Source organism: Lutra lutra, chromosome 13 (assembly GCF_902655055.1).
Source record: "Lutra lutra chromosome 13, mLutLut1.2, whole genome shotgun sequence".
Lineage (NCBI taxonomy): Eukaryota > Metazoa > Chordata > Mammalia > Carnivora > Mustelidae > Lutra > Lutra lutra.
Window position 1 is genome coordinate 90582881 of NC_062290.1, and position 14795 is coordinate 90597675.

Genomic DNA, 14795 nt, shown 5'->3' on the forward strand with positions numbered 1-14795 from the left:
GGCGTGGCCTGTATTTCCACGCATCTGAATGACCTCATGGTCCCTAGGAGCCAGAGCCATGCAACTCGCAACTCTCTGTAGGGCTGGGAGGGGCCACGAGACAGCTTGGAGTGAGCCACTCTGCTGCTCCAAAGGTGGCCCTCCGTGGTCTGTGCGTGCGGACGGTGCGTCCGGCTTGCCTGGGAGGGCCCTGGGTCGTGGTGCCCCCCCTTCGCTCTTGAGAGTCCTGTTGGGGAAGATGGGTCGGCTGCTCTCCGTGTCCTTGGTTAGGCTGGGCCTGCCCTTCACCCGGGCCCCCCTGGAGCTGCCGGCTCCTGCATCACCAGGAGGCCGATTGGCCCAGACCCCCCCGGCCCCTCACGTGCCGCCCCCCACCCCCTGCCCGCAGCCTGTAACTGCAGCGGCCACTCGGACGAGTGTGTGTTCGACCGGGAGCTCTTCCGCAGCACCGGCCACGGCGGGCGCTGCCTCCGCTGCCGGGACCACACAGCCGGGCCACACTGCGAGCACTGCCAGGAGGACTTCTACCACTGGAGCCCCCGGACGCCGTGCCAGCCCTGCGACTGCCACCCGGCAGGTAGAAGCCCCCGCCCCACCCCTGCCCCGATCCGGGCCCCCGCCGCCTGGCCCCCGCCCCACCGCTGCCCCGATCGGGCCCCCGCTGCCCTGTGCCCCCGCCCCACCCCTGCCCCGATCGGGCCCCCGCTGCCCTGTGCGCTTCCTCCCCCAGGCTCCTTGCACCTCCAGTGTGATGCCTCGGGCACCTGCGTCTGCAAGCCCACGGTGACGGGCTGGAAGTGTGACCGCTGCCGGCCCGGGTTCCACACGCTCAGCGACGGAGGCTGCAGGTGAGGCGGCCGGCTGTGTGGGGCACAGGTGGCGGACTGGGAATGAAAGCCAGGAGGCCGGAGGAATGGGTGGTAGCTGTCCTTCCCGCCTTCCTTCCATCCTTCTATCCGTCATTCCATCTTATTATTCTGGAGCCCATCTCAAGGGATCTAGAGACACCTTGTTCCCGGAGGACGTGAGACAGGGCATGAGTCCCGTGGCAGCCCGGCTGGCCTCAGCGGTCACGGGCAGGCTTCGCATGAGAGGCACCGAGTTCTAGTAGGAACGCTGCCGAAAGACGGCAGAGGGCCTGGTATTCCAGGCGGAGGAAGAGCGCATGCAAATGCTCAGAAGCAAATGGAAGGCGAAGGTCAGTGTGGATGAGCAGGGGGTGCGGGGCAGAAGGGTGCACGGAAGAGAAGGGTCCGGTGGGGCCTCGAGGCCTCAGGAGGAGCTTTGGATGGGCGTGAGGCAGCAGTGGGATGAGGTTGGAGGCCGGGGTAGAGGCTGCAGCCGGAACGGCTGAGAGACGTGGCAGCTTGCACGAGCGTTTGAGCACGGAGGGGCAGAGAACAGGACAGATTCCAGAGCCCCTTGGAAGGCAGAGTTGGCAGGAGGTGGTCACCAGGGAACAGAAGAGGAAGCAGGGGTGACGGCTGAGCCTCCAGGTCCCTGGGCGGAGGGAGGCCATTCATGACACGGGGAGCACGACGCAGGGAGAGGCTAGTGTGCAGTGTGGGTGGGGCCTCCAAGGGGAGAGAGACAGGCAGGGGGCTCCTGCGGCCCAGACCTCGGAAGAAGGCTTTAACACGCTCATCTAACTCGATCACCTGATTGAGAAACTTGCGTGACCGACAACATGAGGCTCTTAGAAACTCCGAAACACTTTATTTTTTTTTTTTTAAAGATTTTATTTGACACACAGAGAGAGATCACAAGTAGGCAGAGAGGCAGGCAGAGAGAGAGAGGGAAGCAGGCTCCCCACTAAGCAGAGAGCCCGATGCGGGACTCGATCCCAGGACCCTAAGATCATGACCTGAGCCGAAGGCAGAGGTTTAATCCACTGAGCCACCCAGGCGCCCCTCCGAAACACTTTTAAATGAACTTGGCTTTGCTTACAACAGGCTCTTTGTGTATTTGAGATGCAGTGGAAATGCATCGGGGTCGGATGGGGGCTCCTGGATACCTCACGGAATACTCAGTGGGTCTAGGCACAGCTCTGGGCATGAGGCCGGAACTCGCATGTGCTCCCGGGGTTTCTCTGGCCTCTGGGCCTTTGTATATGCTCCTACCCCAGATACCCTTCTCCCTGCAGCGCCCTGCCTCTCCCGGCCTGTGTCTAGCAAACCCTTCCACTTTCTACAGTTCTCGGCCCAGGTACCACTTCCCCAGGGAGTCTTCTCTCTACCTGTTCTCTGATCCTTCACTGCAACCTCCTTGGTGCACGTACGGCCTCTCATATTTCCTCTTAGAACTTATCAAATCACAGTAGCTACCTGTTTGCTCGTCCCTATTCAGTTGACTATAGACTCTGTGAGAGCAGGAACCATGTCTTGTCAGATGATGGATGGGTGGATGGATGGGTGGGTGGATGGATGGAAAGATGCCTGGATGGGTGGTTGGGTCACTCAAGGCAGGGAGGACGGACACATGAGTGGGTGGTTGGAAGAATGTGCAGATGGATGAGTGGGTAGGTTGGCAGGCAGCTCACTCTTCAGGTGAGTGGGCGGGCCGCTTCCTTGGCAAGGTGAGAATAGTAAAAGCTGGGCGGCGGGCCCTTGGGTCAGCCTGCCTCCTGGTCCTCTAGGGAAGGGGGAAGGATGGAGACATTTCCCTCCCAGGAGGATGGGCTGTCCTCACTCTGGGCTTGCTCTCAGATACTTTCCTGCTGTCCTCTCTCCTTGGCAGACCGTGTGCCTGCAGTGAAGCCGGCAGCCTGGGCACCTGTGACCCCCACAGCGGACGCTGCCCCTGTAAGGAGAATGTGGAAGGCCACCTGTGTGACAGGTGGGCGAGCCAACCCGACCCTCAGCTTGCTGGGAGTGACTTCTGGGCTCGTGGTGGAGGAGCTGGGGCAGGGTCCGTACAGACCTGGGTGACTTCACCACCTGGCGCCCTTCCTGGGGCACCATGGGGTCTGCCATCCTGGAGGTGATCTGAAGGTTTTGACACTGTTTATACTCTTTTATAAAGACTTACTTATTAGAGAGAGAGAGAGGGAGCGCATGGGTGGGAGGGGCAGAGGGAGAGGAAGAGAGAGTCTGATGCAGACTCCATGCTTAGCACGGAGCCGGACCTGGGGCTCCATCTCATGGCGCTGACATCAGGACCTGAGCGGAAACCAAGAGTTGGGCGCGTGACCGGCTGAGCCACCTGGGAGCCCTGCACCATTTGTGCTTGGACCCCCTCCACTGATGGTTATAAGCCGTGACAGCCATTTTCCTTTTATATCTGAAAACAAAAGAACCAGAAAATATAGGAGATATTCTCTACTCCGGGGATGGCAAATCCCTGATACTCCAGCCGTGCCCTCCCCGCTCACCCCCCCCTGGGTGGACGTCACCGGTGGAGCACAGTAGTCTTTCCCACGAGCCCTACTATAACCTCAGAACCCTCCTGGCCCTGCTCCCGGGGCCTCCCGCCCGCAGAGCTGCGATTCCAGCCTCTTTGCCACCTTTGTCATCCTCTCGAGGTACAAACGGAGCGTCTGAAGTTCACGAGGCAGGATTACTTTTCCAAATCACATGGTCCTTCAACTTCTTCTTCTGTGTGTTCAGAGGGCCTCCTAGCTCCAAGCCATGGGGGGCTGGCGGACAAATGTGGGTTTATCTCCGTGGGCGCACACCGTCTCCTCTTCCTGGCCTTGGCTCTGATCTCTGAGGCAGCCAGCGCAGGGTCTGTCTGGGGCTCTTTGATTCTCTGGCCATAGACCTGTGTGGGAAGCCCCCGAAACGGCACTATACTGTGGACTCGACCCTTGTCGGGGCGCGCCAGGCCTCTGCCGATTCAGAAGAAGCCGGTCCCAAAGCTGTGGCTGGCCCTGGCCTTGACTCACCTAGGTCAGCCCCAGGCCACCCCCTCACCTCGTCCACGTGTGACCTGCAGGCCCTGGAGTCAGGGCTCGGCTCCCTGCGGGATTTCCTTCGCTGAGATCCCCCAGGGGAGGAAACAGAGGAGTCGGGGAACCGGACCCCTTCTCCCACAATTCTGCCCCCAACCCGCCTTGCGCCTTGAGGGGGTCCTCCCTCTGGGCCTCACTTTGCCCGTTTGTGAAATGGGGAGGTTTGATGAGATGTGTTCCTCAGAGCTGGCTGGGCCTCAGGGGTCATCGACAGCTTCGGACGAATCAGATTCCTCCGCCCCATCCGATTCCTCCGCCCCGGCGGGCTCTGTGGGGCCCCAGGTGGAGACCCGGAATCTGTGATTGTGTCTCCAGGGCTCCTCGGAGAAGCAGCTGATTCCGGGAATGGGGCAGGGACCGTGCCGGATGCGCCCAGGGTGTCTGGTCATCACGGAGAGCAAGGAAGTGCTTCAGTAAAAGCAAAACCAGATGAAAACAAAAAGAAAATAACTCTAAACCAGGATGGGGTTCTGTGTCAAAAGGACGTAAGCCTGACCTAGAGGAGCTCCCTAAAGCTGGAAACAGTCTGAACAACAAAATAAATAATGACGGTATTGGATTATGACCCAAAGAATCAAACAGATACCTGCAAGTCCACACTAATACAAACAGATGGGGCGGGGGGGATAGATAACACCAGTACGAAAGGACAAACGGGAACGGCAGAAGGATTCCAAATAATAAATGTAGAAGGAAGTGGGGGAAATAGGAAATCAGTTTGAATCTCAAAGTAACCGTCGTGGTGAGCAAGAGCCACCTGATTGAGTGGGCAGAATTTTCAGGAGAAACAGGATATTTGCATAGCCCCAGGTATCTGCCCCGCAAAATATTTCGTAATTACGGTGGTGGCCCCAAAGTGGATCCACAAGCCTTTAATACCCCCCGGCCTCCAGGGGATGGGGCGTCACTCCTGCCGCTGCTGGCTGCCCTTAGTGACTTCCTTCTGAACGCGGCCCTTTCCGTGGTGCAGGAGTGTACCGGGAGGCCAACAGTCTTGGCCGGGCTGTGGAGGTTAACGCTCCTGGTGATGGCTCAGGGGCGGAATTGACCCCAGTGCTATGTGACAAGAAGGACGCTTCGCCTCTATTTCTTCCCCAAACCCACGCCCCCAGTGTAATCATGAGACTGCATCAGAGAAACCCGAACTGGGGGCATTCTACAAAACATCTGACCACCGCCCTTCAAAACCGGCAAGGTCATGAACGACAAGATTGCCGCGTGGACCAGAGGAGGCGGCATGGTCCCGGGTCAGGTCTGGGCCAGAAAAAACAGAATTGGTGGGAAAAGGGCAGAGTTCTTACTTAATCAAGTCTGGAGTTGAGTAAATAACGTGAACTAACAAGACTTTCCTGGCCCAGTTAAGTGTACCCTCGCAAAGTCGTTGACATTAGGGAAAGCTGGCGACGAGGCCACGGGAGCTCTCCGCGTGATCTTTGTAACTCTTGTAAATCTGAAAACTATACACATGTTTTTTGAAGTTTCCCCAGTGATGCTGGCTCACCTTGACCTAGTTGAGATCCCCTGAACCTCCCTGACTCACCGCCACGCCCCCACACCGGGGGGCATGCGCTCCTTACAGGTGCCGCCCTGGGACCTTCAGCCTGCAGCCCCACAACCCTGCCGGCTGCACCAGCTGCTTCTGCTTCGGCCACTCCAAGGTGTGTGCGGCCGCGGCCCAGTTTCGGGAGCATCACATCCTCTCCGACCTCCGCCAGGGTAGGAAGCGCCTCCCTTCCCCACACAGCCACCTCCCTGGGGTCTGCCTGCTCCCCGCCCAGGTGGGGCAAGCTGTCAGGTGGCGTGTGGGGTGGGCTGTCGGGCTCCGGGCCATCCTGTGGGGGGATAGGGGCGGGGAGGGGCTGGGGTGGGAGTGGGAAAGAGGGGGCAGGCTCAGGCTGCAGGGGAGGCTTCGCTGGGCTCACACAAACAGGCCATACATGTTGTGTCCTCTGCACCCTTCAGCGCTCCCCGGTATCTACCTGCACCCCTCGGCTCCCTCCCTAGCCTCCAGCAGGGTTGGGAGCTGGGTAGGTGGCAGCCTTTAGATCCTGTGGGTGAGTTCCTAATCAGTCGTGTCAAGAATCCCTTGACGTATTCCCCGTCCCCCCGGGCTGGGGATTCACACTCAGTCCCCAGACTCCATTCACTGAGCCCCAGCTGTGTGCCAGGCACTGTGCTGAGCTCTTTATATCATGGAACCCACGGACCTAGGAAGGTAGGTACTGTTATTCCCATTTTACCGGAGAGACAGCTGAGGCCCAGAAAAGGCAGGTCACAGAATTCAGTGGTTGCCACTCAGCTTGTCAGCTCCTGAGTGTTGCTCTCGGCTGCCTTGCCAGCCTTCTGTCTGGGACAGGGCCCGGGGGGTACCGTGGCGCCCTGGGTCCCCAACGGCGGGTGTGTGCCTGTGCGTCTTTGGAGTTAGAGGGCGATGAAGCTCAGCATTTAATCAGAGCCTATGGGGACCCCTGCCGTGCCCTACAGAGGCCCCAATCCTGAATTCCGCCAGGCAGGAGGCCCTGTCAGCCCTGGGTGCCCCAGACACGGAGGCAGTGCGCCCTCTGCTGGACACTGCGCAGAAAGCAGGATGGAGATGGGGTCCCGCCTTGCGGTCCCCTGGCAGGGGTCTAGGAGGTCAGCATCAGACAGGACTCATTTTATAGATCCTAAGAACCAAGCCATTTTCTGCTCTCAGGTTGAGCCAGGCGCTGGGTTTGGCACGTCTGTCTCAGTATCTCATGTACCTCACTGTGACCCTGAGGCCACAGTCTCAAACATTTTTCGCTGCCCCATCCCTTCATGCTCTTGAAAACACCTGAGGACCTCCCAGCGGTGTCCTTTACGTGGTAGTTAGCGTGGGTGTTTTCTGTACTAGAAAGGACAACAGTAATTTTAAAATAGTCCTATATTAATTTACTTAAAAATGACTGGAGTAAGTGTGTAACGGAATGATACGAGCCTGTGAAACAGAGAGCTTTTTCAAAAAGACGAAAACGGGAGTGCACTCATCAACTCTCGCACATCTCCTTACGGCTGGATTAGTAGAGCTCAGTCTGCTGCGATAGCACATGACTTGCAGTTTCTGGAAAATTCCACCATGTGTCAGACACAGCATGAAGGATGCAGATTTCCTCTTAGTGTTACTAGAAGGTAGCTTGAGCTCGCGGGTCCCCTGAAAAAGTCTCCGGCATCTCCTGGGGTCTTCAGACCAACTTCAAGAACTGTGCCAGGCCAGAAGTACTCCACTGTCCCCGTTTTGTAGATAAGGAACCGGCTTCAGAGAGGTGACGTAACTTGCCCAGGGTCACACAGCCAGTGAGAGGCAGAACCTAGTCTAGCACTGGGGAGCTACAGACCTCTTTTTGACCCCTCCTCAGCCCTCCGGTGCCCTGGGGGTCGGGCCTCCACCACCCTTCCCAGCGGCTCCCTTGAGGTTATTTGCTCTGTGCCAGACTCTGCTTGGTGTACTTGGTGTATTGCCATCGCCAAAGGGAGGGTGGACAGGACAGGGGATGGGAAGGTCTGGGTTCTCATCCCGGCTTAACCACTTCCTAAGCAGGTGGTCTCCCTCAGCACAGTGGGGGCTAATGACACGCGCTTCTCAAAGGACAGGCAGGGTGAGGTCCAGGGTGAGCAAGTTCTCTGAAGACCTGAAGATGAGGTCAAGTCCAGTACTGTTAGAGACCATCCCAATGGCTCAGTGCCCCATGCTGGGGTCTCCAGACTGTGCCCTCCTATTGTATTCAGGACCCCCTAAAGGGGCCAGGCAGGCTCAGAGGTCTCCCCTTGCCCAAAACAGAGCTGGGACCCTCGGCTTTCTCACTTTTCGGGGGTCTCCCTCCCTCCTGGAGACCCCCATCCTGACTCTGGGGCGAGGGTCTGAGCTGGCTGGCTGTGGGCAGCACGGAGCCATTGCTAGCACCAGCTGGCTTTCACCGCCCTCCCAACCCCCACTGTCTCTAGAACAGTCTCTACCCCCAGGTCCGTTGTTTCAGGCTGGCTCAGGCCTCTGGGAGCCATCTGTGGGCCCCCCCGGGAAGGGTGGTGTGAAGAGGGAGGGGATGGAGGCCACCCTGCAGAGCCCCACACGTGCGTGTGCGTTTGCCATCCAGGAGCCGAGGGCTGGCGGAGGGGAAGTGTGGGGGGCCCTGAGCATCCCACACGATGGAGCCCGAGGGGGCTCCTCCTGAATCCAGAAGATGAGGAAGAACTCACGCTACCAGGTACGTGTCAACCCCCCCCACACACACTGCTGCTTTCTGATCAAGGCCTTGCCACCAGGCCCTCCCAGGCCCCAGAAATCCCTGTATACCTCCCATCAGCCTCTCACCCCACCAGGCCATGGTACCCTCTGCACAGAGTCCTGGGATTCTTGCAAAAGCAAGAAGTTCTAGATTATTCTGAACCGTCCCCCACTGAGTAGGGCAACTTTCGACTCCTGAAAGCTCTACCAGACCTGGAACCAGGATCCGGGAGTCCATTCTTAGCTCTCCTATGGCCAGATTCCGGGTCCACTGGCTCCCCCGCCCCAGTCCTGCCCTTGACCTCCCTCTCCAAGAAGGGTCAGAGCGATGGTCCCCCGATGTCTGGCTTGCTCTGTGGACACGGCACCTGGGAGGAAGTGAAAGTCACAGGACCCCGGTCCGGGGACGGGTGCTCCAAGCTCAGAGGCCGGAGAGCACAAAACACACTCTACTCCGTGGCTGCTTTGTTGACAGGCTTAAGAAAAAGTAGTTTTTTGCTTAAGAGGTATTTGCTGGGTCCTGAGCTGGGCACTGGGCGCTGGGCACAGTGCAGTGGGCAAGGCAGGGGGACGGACTCAACCAGTTTTATTTCACGTCTTGATGCGTACCCTGATCTCCCAAGCCCCTCTGCCTCCGGCTGGTTGCTGAGTGCGAGACGGGGCGTGCGGAGGGAGACGGGCAGGGAGGGGCCCTTTCCTGCCACGTGGGGGTTTTCAGCTGAAGCAGTTGAAAGATACAGAAAAATAGCCCGAGTTCGAAGGCCATGATAGGGCCCCTGGTCCTCCGTGTTTCTTAGGATTCCACCACCTTCTCTGTGCTTGAAGCGTGTTCTGACGCCCGTGGGAAGTGTGGCCTCGGGGCGGTCAGAGCTCCTTCTTGGCCACATGTGCAGCAGGCTTACCCCGTACGTGCTCTGAGCCTCACTAAGCTCCCCCAGCGTGGGGCCAGCAGAATGTGCTGGTGGGGTATTGTGAGCAGGAATGGGGAAGGGGACAGCAGGATGCCACCACTGTGCATGACACGTGTGTCTGCTCTGCCCCCAGAGACTCCACTGTCCCATCAGACTTCACTTATAAAACCCAAGCCCAAGACAGTGACAGCAGAGCAGTAAGCCAGGCATGGGTCCCTGTGTTACTACAGGGACACGGGGACATGAAGCTGGCCTGTGGGGGCGGGGGGAGGGTTGGGGGCAGCCAGCCTCAGCGTCTCCTGTCCAGGGAGCCTTTGGCTTTCTCCCTGCTGTCGCTTTATCTTGTCTGAATATTTAATTGTCAATAAAATCAATACACTGTAGACACTTACAATCTTTAAAATCAAGCTAATTAAGTGAAGACAAGCCTTTTTCTTGTCTTCAGAGAAGTTCCTGGGAGACCAGCGGTTCAGCTACGGACAGCCGCTCACACTGACCTTCCGGGTCCCTCCTGGGGGCTCCCTGCCCCGCGTGCAGCTGAGGCTGGAAGGGGCGGGCCTGGCCCTGACTCTGCAGCCCTCCGGCCTCCCCCTCCCTGGGCCCCCAGACTCCCACCAGCCCAGGGAGGTGGGGCTCAGGTTCAGGTAAGTGTCCTGGTGTGTCCGGAGAGGTGGGGGATGGGCAGTCAGGGTGGCCCCTGAGGTCTGGGCGCACTTGGGTCCTCCTGTGGTCTGGGGCTCCCACCCTCTCTACCCCTACCCCCAGCCTCGGCTTCCGGTTTGACCGGCGCCCCTGCCAGGTTGCAGGAGACCTCCGAGGACGCGGACCCTCCGCTGCCCCCCTTCCACTTCCAGCGGCTGCTCGCCAATCTGACGGCTCTGCGCATCCAGGCTGGCGGCCGCGGCCCAGGCCCTTCTGGTCAGTAATGATAAGGACAGCCCCCGACCCCGTCCCCAGAACTAGCCGGGCCCTAGGGCTCCTTTGTGCCTGGCCTTGCCGATTCCCCACGGCAGACAGTTACCACCCCCGTTTTACCACAAAGACATCTGAAGGTCAGAGGAGTTGGACGCTCACCCAAGGTCATGGAACTGGGAAGGGCCCGGAGGGTAGACTCCGAGGTCAGAGGCAGGGACTGGACAGGTGAGGGGCCCGAGGGTGGACAGCTCCAGGAGACAGACGTGTGCGGTCACAAAGCAGCCAAGAACCGTTGGGTGTCATCAGGTCATGGCCGAGGCCACCACTGCCGGAAGGCGGGACTCCGAGGGGCTTCTGGGGGTGCTTGGGCGGGGGGGGGGGGGGGTGTGCAGGTGACGAGCCCTGAGGTGGCGCCTCCTGCTGGTCGCTGGTGGTATCGCATCTAAGCTGTCCTGGGAGCCCATCTGCCTTCTGAACCTTTCCGAGTGGGGGCTGGGTCAGGACCCAGCTTCCAGGGGGATTTCTCACCCTGCTCACACGGTGATCGTCCTGATGGTCCTCTGACGTCCTGGCTCCTCCCTCTCTCTTTAATGTATTCTCCCCCCACACACACCCATACCTGTATGTGCCTAGACTGGACATCTCCAGTACCCCCGTTTAGAAGGGGTGTCTCGCATGAAACACCCCTTTACTGAGCAGAAGGGAAACTTGGACAGATTATAATCTAAATACAACTTTTTGAAGCCCATATAGTGTCCTGGTTGTGATCTACAGAGCAAATAAAAGGAAAGTAAGTGACATATGAAAGTAATCATTGATTTCCAAAGGGTTAGAGCTCAGACGACCACACTAGGCGACAGAAGGAGGTAATCAGAGTTTCCCCCACTGCGGGGGACAAATAAGTGTGTGTGTGGGAGAAACTGAAGCCCGGGAGCCGTTTGCATGCGTGGCGAGCAGGGACATTCTGACGTGGGGGCGTGTGTGGTTGACGGGAGAATAAAAACCAAGGTCAGGATCGGCCGTCCCCAGGCGGACTTACTTGTGCTTCTGTTTACAATGGAGTTGGGGGGGCGCCTGGGTGGCTCATTGGGTTAAGGCCTCTGCCTTCAGTTCAGATCATGGTCCCAGAGTCCTGGGATTGAGCCCTGCATCGGGCTCTCTGCTTGGCGGGGCGCCTGCTTCCCCTTCTCTCTCTGCCTGCCTCTCTGCCTACTTGTGATCTCTATCAAATAAATAAATAATCTTTTAAAAAAATAATAAAATGGAGTTGGGGGGCGCCTGGGAGGCTCCATCGTTAAGCGTCTGCCTTTGGCTCAAGTCATGATCTCAGGGTCCTGGAATCGAGCCCCGCATCGGGCTCCTCGCTCGGCGGGAAGCCTGCTTCTCCCTCTCCCACTCCGCCTGCTTGTGTTCCCTCTCTCAGCTGTGTCTCCCTTTCTGTCAAATGAATAAATAAAATAAAATGGAGTCAGGGTCTGGGCTCACATGTTCACACCGGGGCTCCCTGCCCCTTTTGGAACCCAGCCAGACCTTTGAGGGTCACGGGGGCAGTTTCTCCTCATGTCAGTTGTCTGAGAGCCCTGGTCCTGGTCTCTCCATCCTTGTGACAACCACAACAGCCACAGATTTGCTTCTAGGGGGGTGACTGGCTCCTTTTGGGAAACTTTGACTTCCAGGTCCCCTTCTAGCCCAGGCTTGGGTGTAACCCAGCTCCTCCTGCCTCAGCTCCCTTGTTCCCGTTGGAGCCTCATCCTCACCATCCTTGCCCTCGCTCCCCAAAACCTTCCTGCTCCTCAGGTCACTGTGCTGGGCCTCCTTACAGGAATTTCATTTCTGCCACTCAGCCTTTAGTTATCAGATGTTCACAGAACACCGACTTGGGCCAGGCCTGTGCTGGGTGCCAGGGCAAACCGAAGAGGCAGGTGAATACAGCGACCGTCTCTCTCTACCGAAACCCAGCCCCAGACCTCCTCTTCCCACTAAGGAAGTTCTGGGCCATCTCTCTCCCTGCTCTTACTTTTTACAGCTAACAGTGGGTCCCGGCGGCCGTGACTTGTCTTACACATAGAAAAGACTGGCTGTCCGGCCGCTGCATATAGTTCTGTGGTATCGATGCTCTGCAAAGTTCAACCATCCCCTCATCCCTAGACATTGAAGTGGGTTCTGGTTTTCACTATGCACACAGCACGGCAGAGGACAGGGAAGAGCTCCATGGAAAGGTCTTTGTCTCCTTGTGCAAGTCTGTCTCGTAGCATCGATTCCTCAAAAGAGAAATGTTCTGTCTTAGGTCAAAGAGGGCACATTTTCAGTTTTGATATCCGCTGCCAGATTTTCCTGCAGAGAGGCGGCACCCATCTATGTTCTCAGGGCACGTGCCCACCCTCCTCCCCTGTCTGCCCGCTCTGGTCCTTCTCCAGTGATGATGGATCATTATTGTTATATTTTGCCCCAAGATTCTAGTTGTTTTCTGCACCATCTCTCCCTGTCGTTGATCTTTATTTTTGTGAAAGATTTTATTTATTCTGAGAGAGAGCAAGCATGAGCAGGGGGGAACAGCAGAAGGAGAGGGAGAAGCGGACTCACTGAGTGTGGAGCCTGATGTGGGGCTCACAGGGCTCGATCCCAGGACCCCGAGATCATGACCTGAGCTGAAGTCAGATGCTTAGCTGGCTGAGCCACCAGGATCCCCTCCTGTCATTGATCTTCCGATGCTTACCAAGCTGAGAGTCATGAATGGTATCCTCGTCGTTTAAATTTACATATCTTTAATAACCTGTGAGAATGAACATCTTTCATTAAATTCCCAGCCATACCCATTTTTTGCTCTGAAAATCACCTTATTTTTCCTTTGCCCTTTTCTTTCTTCTTCTTTTTTTTTTAATTGCAATTGACTCCTAGACCGCCTTTCCGTATGTGGGTCAGTAACCCTCTGCCTATTACGTATGTGAACAGGAAGATCTCAGCCGGGAAACATATGCCTATAACCCTCTTCCTCTCTATCGTCCTTCTGCAGGCCAGGTGTTCCTGACCGAGGTCCAGCTCACATCAGCCCAGCGGGGGCTCTCCCCCCCAGCCTCATGGGTGGAGACCTGCTCGTGTCCCAAGGGGTACACAGGCCAGTTCTGTGAGTCCTGTGCTCCAGGGTACAAGAGGGAGATCCCACTGGGGGGTCCCTATACCGACTGTGTCCCCTGCACCTGCAACCAGCACGGCACCTGTGATCCCCACACAGGTGAGTCCCGGCACCCCATCCATAGGGCCCTGGGGCAACTCCCGGCGCAGCTGACGACCTGATCAAGGTCAGCTCTGTGCATACTCGAGCCATCACCAAGAGCGGGACTCACGAGATGGTGTCATCAGGGTCCTCCATGTCCCGAGACCTTTCTATATGCGTCCCGTCTTATAGGCGAGGGACCCAGCGTGCAGGGAGGCCGCTGGCAGGTAGGTAGCAGAGCTGCTCCTGCCACAGGTTCACTGCCAGAGCCGCACCTGTAGGAGGAAGCTCGAGGGAGCCCTCGACCAAGGTCGCCTCGCAGGAGGTGCTGGATGGGGGTCTCTCTCCACACGCGGGGCCTCTCACCCCGGAAGTGGGAGGGTCTGTGCCCCGATGCCGTCCTGGAGCAGGTGAAGGGGGGTCTCTGAGAAGGGAAATGATTGTGCCGGAGCCGACAAAGGACCGCAGCCTGGGAATCAGCAGATGAGCGAGCGGGGACAGGCACATGCCGCATACAAGGGGCGTCCTCCCGTGGTTTGCCGTGACAGGAATCGCTAACCGAGCCCCGACGAGGCCCCCCATCCTGCCCTGCACTGCTCCAGGCAGCCCCTGCCGAGGAGCTTGGCACGGCCGGTCTGTCACCCCTCAGAGCCCTCGGCCGCGCCATGACCTGCTGCCCTATGTGGGCGAGTCCTCACCTGGCTGATGGGCAGAACAGTCACTGCTGCTCACACTGGATAGAAAGAGGAGTGAGCACTTGGGTCTGGGCCAAGTCAGGGCCCCCAGAAAGCAGCGCGGCCATGATGGTGCCCCCTGGATTGTCCATCCTGAGTTCCCTCTGTGCCCCGCTACCCCCTTCCGCCCCCGGGGTGGTGCCGGGCCTCCTGGAAGTGGGGGTCTTGCATCACTGAGCCCCTCTCAGCCACACTCTCCCTGGGTCCCTGGCCGCCGAGCCTCCCTTCCCCAGGGCAGGCTCTGAGCGGACTGCAGGTGCTGGAGAAGGGGGTTTGCACCCCCCCCCAGCATGACCAGCCAGTGGGCAGGGGTCTGTTCCATGAGACCAGGCTACCTCCTGGAACCTGCAGACCCCATACATGGGGAGTGTCCTTGCAAAGTCCTGTCAGGAACAGACTCCTGGGTCTGCGTCACTCTTGCTTTTGGCCCCCGAGGTTCAGAGAACACAGAGTAAGGGCAGGAAAAGCATGAGTGCAGACGTGGGTGGGCCATCTATTGGTTCGCTGATAGGTGCTGGAATGCAGGATACCACCGATCACAGCCCAGGTCACTCTGAGCCAGCGACTGTGCGGGGCACTCTGGCTGTCCGCGGACGAAAACTCCCGAGGCCAGAGCCCCTGTTGTGTCCATCTTGCAGGGGTGAACGCTGAGGCAGCAGGTGTTAGATGGGTTTCCCAGCTCCACATGGTCAGTAAGTGGTAGACCTTTTCTCCCCAGGCTGTGCTGCACCCCACTTAGAAGGTTACCACCCCAGTTCTGCTGGGGTTGTGCTCTGTGACCTCTGTGACCAAGACACCCCCGTCTCTGGAGCCTTCTGGGCTCAGGTGG

General features: G+C 58.2%; 1 protein-coding gene across 2 annotated transcripts in view; it reads left to right on the forward strand.

The window, feature by feature from the left end:
* Nucleotides 1-14795, forward strand: part of LAMC3 (laminin subunit gamma 3) — a 55173-nt gene that overhangs the window by 22589 nt on the left and 17789 nt on the right. Inside the window, exons 5-12 of one of the 2 annotated variants that reach the window (XM_047700899.1) lie at nt 389-577; nt 731-848; nt 2737-2835; nt 5529-5665; nt 8062-8172; nt 9549-9747; nt 9903-10021; nt 13032-13250. In XM_047700899.1, the coding sequence (XP_047556855.1) occupies nt 389-577; nt 731-848; nt 2737-2835; nt 5529-5665; nt 8062-8172; nt 9549-9747; nt 9903-10021; nt 13032-13250 (1191 nt within the window). The remainder of the gene's footprint in view (nt 1-388; nt 578-730; nt 849-2736; nt 2836-5528; nt 5666-8061; nt 8173-9548; nt 9748-9902; nt 10022-13031; nt 13251-14795) is intronic. The other variant, XM_047700900.1, reaches the window with a different exon arrangement.